Source organism: Pelophylax lessonae (assembly GCF_965119305.1).
Source record: "Pelophylax lessonae genome assembly, chromosome: 10".
In the NCBI taxonomy this organism is placed as follows: Eukaryota; Metazoa; Chordata; class Amphibia; order Anura; family Ranidae; genus Pelophylax; species Pelophylax lessonae.
The window spans coordinates 95,422,040-95,433,701 of record NC_138777.1 but is presented as its reverse complement, the minus strand read 5'-3'; the positions used below and the strand labels follow the sequence as shown (position 1 = coordinate 95,433,701).

Genomic DNA, 11,662 nt, shown 5'->3' with positions numbered 1-11,662 from the left:
TCAGACTGGATAGCTTGGTACAGAAGGCTGTAATAGTAATGAAGCATTCAGTAGGTTTCTGGTTTCATATGCAGAGTAATGCTTCTGGTGACACACAGGCAAGTGTGGTACTTACGTTTCTGAAGCTGCAGATTCTTGGAAATTTACTTTTCTGAAGCTGTATATTACCAGGGAAATTTACTTTCTGAAGCTGTATATTCTTGGACATTTACTTTTCTTGAGCTGCAGAGATACCTATGTGATGGATTCATGGAAATTTACTTCAAGTACTTCTTAGAAATTTACTTTCTGAAGCTGTATATTCCTGGAAATTTACTTTTCTTAAGCTGCAGAGATACCTGTGTGATGGATTCATGGAAATTTACTGTTCTGTCTCAGCATCGATTGTACCTGTGACCTCCTTGTAGACCCAGTCTGAAAGTGTGTGCAGCAGGTTGAATGATGGCTTTAACAGATAGTTTACTCAATGAATAAAGACTCCAGAGGTGTTCTCCAATGCTTCTTTATGCTTCAAGTTAGCAAAGGCATAAACATAGAGACTTTTCCATAGTTAAATTTCCAATGAAGTTACACAGCTTCCACACTCTGCAGTCTCCTCATAACAACTAAACAAAATGGGAGTTACAGCAGGAAAATGGAGGTGGGAGCAACCAACTAGCCAGAAACAGCAGGGGTGTAAGGAAGATACCAATAACATAGCATAACATAACATGTAAAAACAACTGCTAGACAGTTAAAGCTGCGTGGCAGCACAATTTTGTTTACTGATTATTCCTTTTGTGTTGCAATTTAGGCAGATATTGTCAGGTACTAATCACCCAAACTATTTTGGCAATAATAAAAATACTCATCTGATAGCTGATAAATATTAAACAATAGGATAATATGAATAATGCTTCCATCTTGCCTGAATGATATCCAAGAAGATAACCAGGCATAACAGAAAGATGAAAAATCCATGCACACACCTATAATAGATTTAGAAGATCAAACTATACCTTAACTACAGATAGAGTTCACATACATTGCCAACAGAATCCATAATATACAGCAAACATATAGCCACACCACTTAAATACCAAGGATAGCCATACACGATAAAATCTGATTATACAATCCCTGTACAATCTAATTTAAATTTAACAAAACTATGGGGACAAATTTATGCAATCCAATCAATTTCCTTTCATTCATACTAGACCTTACATTACATAGTTGTGTGTTGGTCTAAAAGAGAAGCTTTATAATGTATGGTCAGCTTAAGATGACCATTTGGTTGCATCATAGCAAAGCTCTCAAGAAAGATAGGGGTTAGAAAGTACCTTTTCTATCTTAAGTGGGGTACACACTAGTAGAAAATCTGCCAAAAATTTCCGTCCGAGGTAAAATCGTACGGTTTTCGGCTAGTGTGTACACAACTTTCAGCAGCCGATGCCGCCATTTTCAACAAAAAAAAAGAAAAATGGAGGGACAAACACCAACATTTTTATCGTCCGTCCCCAGACGACCAATTTTCATTTAATGTGTATGCAGTACGTCTGCGAAAAATCGGATACAAAAGACTGTTGTGGAGCTTGGAGGTTTCTGCACCTTCTGTCCCCATTTTATTCATTTCTCTCCACTTACAATAGTCAAACTTGTGGCAACAGAAAATCAACAGAATGCTATTTGCAACACAGGATTATTATCATACATTTTAATAATTAATGCTGCACTTGTATTGTTGATCAATCTGCAATGTTTTAATATTATAGAAGCTGTAGAACTCATGTTAATACATTTTTTTGTAATTTTAGGTTGGCAGAGAAGACCTTATTGTGCAGATAATTAATATAAATGATAATGAACCAAAGTTCAAAATGAATGCTTACAACTTTACCATCTCAGAGGTATGTAATTAAAAATGTTTGAATTGTTTTATTAATAGCTTAAATTACAAAAATCTTTAGAAGTATAAGCTCACATACAAATAGACATTCATGTCTAAACGTAGTGTTGAAGAATAAAATAGGAATACATCTACAGAGCTTAAGCTGTCAATCCGCTGGAGCTCCCTCCCCTGTCACCTTTTTTCTCTTGGTGTCAGTAAAACTTGTCAGAAGTGATTCATGCAGAAATTACACTTAGTGCTTTTAATAGATACAAGTTCACACTGTATAAGGATATGTTTTATTCATATTTCATATCTGAGGTTTACAATTACAACCACTTTAACGCCTTCCTGCCCAGACGATCACAGGACCACTTTGATTGGCTGTCACAGTGGTCACATGATCAGAAACCGGTCCCTCCATTTTCCAATCGTTAGTACAAACCAAGAGCTGTCTTTGACAGCTCTGTCACTGTGCTGCGAGCATGCAGTAAGTGTGTTCCCAGCACAGAAAGCTCTGCTTCCCATGGACGCACATGTGCACCGTGTGGGCTTTAAAGCCCACCCTCTTTGCTGCTGCTCATAAGTGTTAAGTGGGTAGAAAGAGGTTAAAAATAAATATTTTTCAAGTGGAGAAATAGGGAAACAAACACTAGAATGCTTTACAAAGACATCCAAAACATGGTAAAAACATGGGGAAATGTAAATATGGAAATGCACTCTGAACACAGGGATAGAAACATAGATGTGTGACAGCAACAATTTTCTTATATCTTTTCATGTGACAACACTGAAGAAATGACACTTTGCTACATTGTAAAGTAGTGAGTGTACAGCTTGTATAACAGTGTAAATTTGCTGCCCTCTCAAAATAACTCAAAACACAGGCATTAATGTCTAAACCGCTGGCAACAAAAGTGAGTGCACCCCTAAGTGAACATGTCCAAATTGGGCCCAATTAGCCATTTCCCTCCCCGGTGTCATGTGACTCATTGGTGTGAATAGGGAGCAAGTGTGTTAAATTTGGTGTTATTGCTTTCACTCTCTCATACTGGTCACTGGAAGTTCAACATGGCACCTCATGGCAAATAACTCTCTGAGGATCATAAAAAAAGTAGTCTTGCTCTACATAAAGATGGCCTAGACTATAAGAAGATTGCCAAGACCCTGAAACTAAGCTGCAGCACTGTGGTCAAGACCATACAGCGGTTTAACAGGACAGGTTCTACTCATAACAGGCCTTGCCATGGTCAACCAAAGAAGTTGATTGCACGTGCTCAGCGTCATATCCAGAGGTTGTCTTTGGCAAATAGACATATGAGTGTTATCAGCATTGCTGCAGAGGTTGATGGGGTGGGGAGTCAGCCTGTCAGTGCTCAGACCATATGCCACACACTGCATCAAATTGGTCTGCATGAATGTCGTCCCAGAAGGAAGCCTCTTCTAAACATGATGCACAAGAAAGCCTGCAAACAGTTTGCTGAAGACAAGCAGACTAAGGACATGGATTACTGGAACAAGGTTCCTGTAGTCTGATGAGACCAAGATAAACCTAATTGGTTCAGATGGTGTCAAGAGTGTGTGGCAGCAACCAGGTGAGGAGTACAAAGACAAGTGTGTCTTGCCTACAGTCAAGTATGGTGGTGGGAGTGTCATGGCCGCGGGCTGCATGAGTGCTGCCAGCACTGGGGAGCTACAGTTCATTGAGGGAACCATGAATGCCAACATGAACTGTGATATACTGAAGCAGAGCATGATCCCCTCCCTTCGGAGACAGGGCCGCAGGGCAGTTTTCCAACATGATAACGATCCCAAACACACCTCCAAGATGACCACTGCCTTGCTAAACAAGCTGAGGGCAAAGGCAATGGACTGGCCAAGCATGTCTCCAGACCTAAACCGAGCATCTGTGGGGCATCCTCAAACAGAAGGTGGAGGAGTGCAAGGTCTCTAACATCCACCAGCTCCGTGATGTCGTCATGGAGAAGTGGGCGAGGACTCCAGTGGCAACCTGTGAAGCTCTGGTGAACTCCATGCCCAAGAGGGTTAAGGCAGTGCTGGAAAATAATGGTGGCCACACAAAATATCGACACTTTGGGCCCAATTTGGACATCTCCACTTAGGGGTGTACTCCCTCTTGTTGCCAGCAGTTTAGATATTAATGGCCATGTGTTGAGTTATTTTGAGGGGACAGCAAATTTACACGGTTATACAAGCTGTACACTCACTACTTTGCATTGTAGCAAAGTGTAATTTCTTCAGCGTTGTCACATGAAAAGATATAATAAAATATTTACAAAAATGTGAGGGGTGTACTCACTTTTGTGAGATACTATATATATATATATATATATATATATATATATATATATATATATATATATATACTATATCTATATCTATATATATCTATATATACTGTAGATTCAATTTTTTCTTTTTCTACTGAATGTTTGAACCTACTTACTGTTGACAGGCTCACTAATTCTGCTGGAGGTCTATTCCAAGCATCTCATTTTCCAGTAAAAAAATACTTTCTAAGATTAGTGCTAGTCTGTGTTTTTGATTGTGATGTGGTTGTTTGATCGATTCTGTTGAGGAGACATGCTGAAAAACATTTTTTGAACAACAGCTGCCGACTCTGATCAGTGGATTCTGAGAGTGGCAGGTCAGAATGTCTCAGGGGTGGGGGTGGATTTCTCCATCCACTTCATTTGTGTGGACATGGGTATTTGTTGGCTGAATGAAAAAAAAAAACTAACCGTGTATAGCCAGCTTTAGAGAGCATTTTAGTTTTCTCCACTTACTTGGTGGATATAACTGATCCTTCTATTGTAGATCTCTATAGGCATTTGTCTTCTCAACCATGTTTTCTCAAAACTGGTGTAATACTTGTATAAACTTTGTATATAGTAGGTACTGTATATCCTTTAAATGTATTACTCTCTTTGAGATAATCAGCAGTTGCCAGGTTCCTAAAATTTCTTCTGTGGGAAAACTGTGTAAGTCTTAGGCTATGTTCACACTGATCCGACACGAAAGTAGTACGACTTTTGATCCGACTTTGCCCTGCTACTTCATGTTTGACTTCCATGTGACTTCAATGAACAGGATCGGACTTTGATTCAACTTTGATATGATTGCCACTTGTCCTTTGACCAATCAAAACAATTACTTTGCTTCTGGTATGGAGGAAACCTCACGCCGAATTTATGAGAAAAAAATGGCGTGGGATCCTCCCCTCAGATCCATACCAGGCTCCATGCCAAAATTGGGGAAAAAATGTGTAGCCCCCCCCCCCAAGATTTTGTGAGGAAACCCCATGCCCATTTTTTTTTTAAACTGCGTGGCCTTCCCCCCAAAATCCATACCAGACCCTTATCTAAGCACAAAGTCTAACAGTCTAGAAAAGGCAGGGGGACGAGCCCCCCAACCAATTTCTCCCATCTTTGTCAACCACATTTTTTAGCATACTTTTCAAGGTTTTATTAAATCTTACGACAAAACCATCAGTTTGGGGGTGGTAGATAGATGTACGGAGATGGGAGATTTTATATAATCTACACAGTTCCTTGGTAACCCTGGACATAAATGGGGTGCCCTGATCTGTTAAGATTTCTTTTGGGATTCCCACTCGACTAAACACCTGGACTAACTCCTTGGCGATAGCCTTAGCAGAAGTGTTATGCAAGGGTATGGCCTCAGGATAGCGTGTTGCATAGTCTAGTATTACCAGAATATGCTGGTGACCCCGGGCACACTTCACTACCGGCCCCACCAGGTCCATGCCAATCCTCTCAAAAGGAACCTCGATGATTGGTAGAGGGAACAGGGGACTCAGAAAATGGGGCGACGGCTCTGACATTTGGCACTCAGGGCATGATTCACAGTACCCCCTGACATCTGCATGCAACCCAGGCCAGAAAAATCTCTGGGTGATTCTCTTCCTGGTCTTTTCGATACTGAGATGTCCCCCCATTACATGACCATGGGCCAGGTCTAGGACCACCCTGCGGAAGAGTTTGGGGACCAGTAGTTGTTCAACCTCATCCTCTCCACATTTTACCACCTGATACAATAAATTGTTTTTAATGACCATGAAGGGGAAAGACACCCTCAGTTAGGATCTACTGATTCCCCATCCACCAACTTAACGTTTTCTCTGGCTCTAAGGAGGGTGACATCTCGCAATTGCTTTGTACAAAAATCCTCTCTCCTGACCTCTAAGTCGGGTACCACATTCTGGCTACTCTCATTGTCAGGGCCAGAAATGTCACCCTGTTTGTTACCCTTCCGGCTGGGAGCTAGCTTCCAGGTCTTCCGGCTCCCCAGACATGACAGGGAAAGGAAGAGGATCACCAGCTCGCTTGATTTTATTTTTTTACATAGTTAGTGAGGTTGAAAAAAGAAATCCGTCCATCCAGTTCAACCTATGATGTGTGTGTGTGTTTGCTGTTAACCGTACATTGTATATCCCTGTATGTTGTGGTCTTTAAGGTGCCCATCTAATAGTTTTTTGAAACTATCAATGCTCCCTGCTAATACGACTGCTTGTGGAAGAGAATTCCACATCCTTACCGCTCTTACAGTGAAGAACCCCTTACGCACTTTAAGGTTAAACCGCTTTTCCTCTAGCTTTAGTGAGTGGCCACGTGTCTTATTGAATCTCCTTTCTCTGAATAGCTTGTTCCTTATGCTAGGGTCGCCAGTACAGTATTTGTACATTGATATCATATCCCCCCTCAATCGTCTCTTTATTTCTGGAGTGAATCCCCTTTTTTATACATCCCAGTATTCTGTTGGCTTTGCTTGCAGTGGCTTGGCATTGTATGCCACTGCCAAGCCTGTTGTCTACCAGTACCCCCAAGTCCTTTTCCATCCTAGACTCACCCAGAGGTTCCCCCCCTAGTGAGTAGCTTGCTTTCTGGTTTCTGGCACCCAGGTGCATTACTTTACATTTTTCAACATTAAACCTCATCTGCTATGTAGTTGCCCACCCCATTATTTTGTTAAGGTCCGCTTGTAAGGTTTCCACATCCTGCATAGAAGATATTGGCATGCTTAGTTTAGTATCATCTGCAAATACTGAGATTGTACTAGATATCCCCTCCTCTAGATCATTTATGAATAAATTAAACAGGATTGGTCCCAGAACAGAACCCTGGGGGACGCCACTTTCCACACCCGCCCAATCCGAGTACTCCCCATTAATCACCACCCTCTGGACTCTCCCCTGGAGCCAGTTCTCTATCCAGGTACTCACCTTATGGTCCATACCTACCTTCCTTAGTTTGTACAGTAAGCGTTTGTGGGGAACGGTGTCAAAGGCCTTTGCAAAGTCCAGGTACACCACATCCACAGGCTTTCCTTTATCTAGGTGGCAGCTCACTTCATCGTAGAAGGTTAATAGATTGGTTTGGCAAGAATGATTTTTCATGAATCCATGCTGATTACTACTAATAATACCGTTTTCGTTACTAAAGTCTTGTATGTGGTCCCTTAACATCCCCTCCAAAATCTTGCAGACTACAGATGTTAGGCTGACCGGCCTATAGTTACCCGGGATACATCTCGGCCCCTTTTTAAATATTGTTACCACGTTGGCTTTTTTCCAATCAGCTGGCACCATACCCGTCTGTAAACTATCCTTAAAGATCAAGAATAATGGTCTGGCAATCACCTGGCTGAGCTCTTTAAGAACCCTCGGGTGCAAGCCATCCGGTCCCGGCGATTTATTTATGTTAAGTTTCTCTAGTTTAGTTCTAAGTCTATCTTCTGTTAGCCATGGCGGCACTTCCTGAGGTGTGTTGTTTAGTTCGGCCTTACAAGCTGGGTTCGTGTAGCCCCCCGATTCTTTTGTGAAGAGTGAAGAGAAGAAATTATTTCTCTGTCCTCAGTGGCCGTATTTCCTTTGTCATCTTTTATGGGGCCAATGTGTTCTGGCCTCGCTTTCTTACTGTTTATATACTTAAAGAATTTCTTGGGGTTCTTTTTACTCTCCTCTTTGTAATGCTTAAATGCTGCCAATGACCCCTCAGTCTTGTATTTTTTGAAGGCCTTTTCTTTAGCACTAATATGCATTTTTATGTTGGAGTTCAGCCACCCAGGGTTTAGTTTTGCTCTTTTAAATTTATTTCCCTTTGGAATGCACTGGCCAATCCCCTTGTTAAGTATGCTCTTGAAGCACTCCCATTTTTCCTCTGTGTTCTTTGTTCCCAGGGTTCTATCCCATTTGATATTTTCTAGCAGCGAGGGTAGTTTTGGGAAATTGGCTCTTTTGAAATTCAGTGTCCTTATATTACCTTTGTGCTTCCTATTACTGTAATTCATATTGAAACTTATTGTCCTATGGTCACTGTTTCTATATCCGTGAGCAGGTCTGTATTGTTGGTAATCAGTAGGTCAAGTACCGCATTGTTTCTTGTTGGTGCATTCACCATCTGACCCATGAAATTGTCCTGCAAAACATTTAGGAACTGCCGAGCCTTGGCTGAGTGTGCGGTTCCTTCTGCCCAGTCTATATCTGGATAATTAAAGTCCCCCATTATAATGACATTTCCCATCCTTGCTGCCAATCCTATCTGTAAAATGAGGTCCGCCTCCCCCTCCTCCCTCTGGTTGGGGGGCCTATAGCATACACCCAATATTACCTTCCCCACCGTGCCTTCCCTTTGAAGCTCTTCCGCAACAGTCTTTCCTTCCCTTTGGCAAAAAGGGTCTGGGGAGAGTTCCTGTGCTTCCGGAGCAGGGGGAGCTCAATCCACCAGTCTCCCCTTGCTCTCCCACAACCTCCAAAAATGGGGGAAATCCCTCCCCACTAAATCTTTATGAAGCACTGATACACTGAAGTGGGGCGTAGACGGGTTCATCAAGTCCTCAGTAGCACTGTACCTCTCCACTAGGTCCACCAATTGGGCTGAGGTTTTGGGGTCCCCCTGTCCAACCCACTTTCTTCAGAGCAGCAGGGAGTGCATGCAGGCACTGGTCCATTACCACAGGCTCCACGATCTGGGGGCCCGTCAAGGTCTCTGGTTGCAACCACTTTTTTGTGAGGTGGACCAGATCAAACATTTGAGAATGGGGTGGCTTGTCGCTGGAGTAGGTCCACTGATGCACGCTCTGGGCCCGGACTGCCATGGTAACAGCCAAGCGTGCGAGTATCTCCGTCTTCAGAGTCTCATAGTCCTGGGCCTTATCTGGGTCCAGGTCAAAATAGTTTTTTTTGCAGTTCTCCTGTCAGAAATGGGGCCAACAGACCCGCCCACTGTTCGTTTGGCCAACCTTCACGGACAGCGACCCTCTCAAAAGTCGCCAGGTACGCTTCAACATCATCGGCTGGTGTCATCTTCTGCAGGTGGTACGAGGCACGTACCAATTTTGGTTCAGCTGGCACAGGAGATGCAAATGCTTTTTTTCAACTCCAGCAGAGCCTCTGCGAATGGCCAATTCATCTCCTGCTGGGCCGCCTGTTGAGCTACAGTAGCCTCCTGTTGTGCTGTAGCGGCCTCTGCGATTTGGCGGTTGGTTTCCCTCTGAGCTGCATTGGCCTGTAGCAGGGCCTTTAACATTTCCTCCATCTTTAGAAAGTGCCCACTGAGTCCACCATGTGTGGGAGATTAGCTCACAGGGATCACCTTTTCCAGGAAAATAAGGCCAGTATGCAGGTAATTTCTTAAAAGTCTGGTGGTTGCCAGCTTTATTCAGCAGAGGTTTGCACACATGAAAAAAATAACAAAACAGTAAAATAAATCCTTGCCGTCTGGCGCTAAACTATACAGGAATTTTCCTCACTATTCAGTGTGGGTCTGGTCCCCATCACCCACAAAACATATGGTAAAGCAAACCTTTTCTTTCAAAGTCCAAAAAAGAGCTCCTCTCTCAGATTCCCTTCTGAGTCTCAGGCCAAAGCATTCCTGTGCTCTCTTCCTGTTCATTTAAAGTCCACCCAAGCATGGACTCAGGTGACCCACAATCTCTGGACTGGAACCTAGCCTGTCACGAAGCTGGAAAAATACGGGCCGGACTCCGGTTCAGTCTCTCACTACAGAACGTATGCGAGGTGAAATATAGCGATTATCTACAACCTCACCTCGCAATACCGTCACAAGGGTCACAATGAATATACCCTTGGTGAGTTAGTGAATGTGTGGGACCTCCTCACCAAAAGTAGGAGTTCTCAGAACATCAGGTTATCAAAAAAACTGGACTGGCGTGGCCTGGTACACTACATCAATGCCTATACTAAAAACAGAACTACTGGGCAGGAGGTCTGTGCTCCCTCTATGCACCTCAATGTTTTCTTTTCAATTTTGACTAGAGTGTTTCTTTATGAACTGAGCTTGCACATAAGGGCTTATTGGTTTATACTTGTGCCATTACTGAAATATCCTGCAAACTAGGTTCTATCTGTTCAGTAAATCCTATAGAAAAACAACCTTATACGAAATGTACACTGAAGAAGATATGCTTTACACTTGGCTGTTATGCTAATCCAGTAGCTTTAAAAAATTCACAGCTACAGTGCCTGACAGGAGACAAGTATGCGAGTCAGGAGTTCTAATTTAAGTCTGATTTTTCTGGGGGCATGGTTTCCGCATGGCGCTGAGCGGTCGCATCTAGACAGAGCTCCGTCCACACCGCGGCTACATCTGCAGAGCAATGCCGTCTAAACCTACGAATCTCTGCTCCAACACTGCCAAGAGGTCGGGGAGCCGGTTGGCGGTGAAAACGGGGACCTCCAGCTCCATTAAAAAGTTTCTCGCCAAAGATCCAGACTCGGCTGGTAAGCTTGGCCCTGCACGTGTGCCTAGGCCTAGCAGATCTCCCTCCCCACACACCCCCTCACCGTGGGAGAGCTCGCCGGCCTCCTCACTCTGCTATGACCTGATGGAAGACCCCGGCTCCCCCACGGGCTCAGACATGCCCTCCCTTATGAGGGACCTTAAGTGTGAGATAGCGGGGATGTTTCATGGCCTGGAAACATCCATAAAGAAGGATTTGGGGGCAATGCGGTCTGACTGTCACTAAACTAGCCATAGCACACAGGGCCACCCTCTATAAACTAGAGGACCTTGAGAACAGAAACCGCCGCAATAACCTCCGCATACAGGGGTTGCCAGAGGCAACCAGAGATGAAGATCTTGCAGCCACAGTGCAAGGCATCTTTAATACTATTCTGGGTAGACCATTTTCTGATCAACTGCGGTTTGATAGGATTTACCATGCACTGAGACCGCGCAACTTATTCTCAGATCTTCGTAGAGATGTGATATGTCGGCTACATTATTTTGAGGACAAAATTACCATCATGACTAAGTTGCGGGGCTCCCCACCTATAGATTATGACAGGGCAATCCTCAACAAATACCCAGACTTATCCAAGGAAACTACTCGTATTTCTTAAAGAGACATAACTCTTACTCGAGGATAGATGCCATTTTTATTAATCATCATTACCTCCCCTTAGTCCGCTAGGCCTCTATTGGTCACCTGTCAATATCTGACCATGTTCCGGTCTCGATCTCCTTGGCATTACCCTCCCTCTCTAGCCATCCCCCCCAATGGCACCTGAATGATTCCTTGCTGGCGAACTCTGTGGATATGGCCTCCATATCTTCGGTCTTGTCACAATATTTTAATGAGAATGCTACTCCTGAAACGGCACCTTCCTTTAGACTCTCTTTTACCGGTGGTCATCTGTTCCACATTCCTGGTTAGGGAAAATTAGCTAGAACACCATCTTAGTGGCACAGACTTGTCACGGTCCCCCTGGATTCCCCGCAAGTACAGGCT

General features: G+C 43.5%; 1 protein-coding gene across 1 annotated transcript in view; it reads left to right on the top strand.

The window, feature by feature from the left end:
- Nucleotides 1-11,662, top strand: part of CDHR5 (cadherin related family member 5) — a 159,372-nt gene that overhangs the window by 93,977 nt on the left and 53,733 nt on the right. Inside the window, exon 4 of the mRNA XM_082270999.1 lies at nt 1,797-1,889. Coding sequence (XP_082127125.1) covers nt 1,797-1,889 — 93 coding nt within the window. The remainder of the gene's footprint in view (nt 1-1,796; nt 1,890-11,662) is intronic.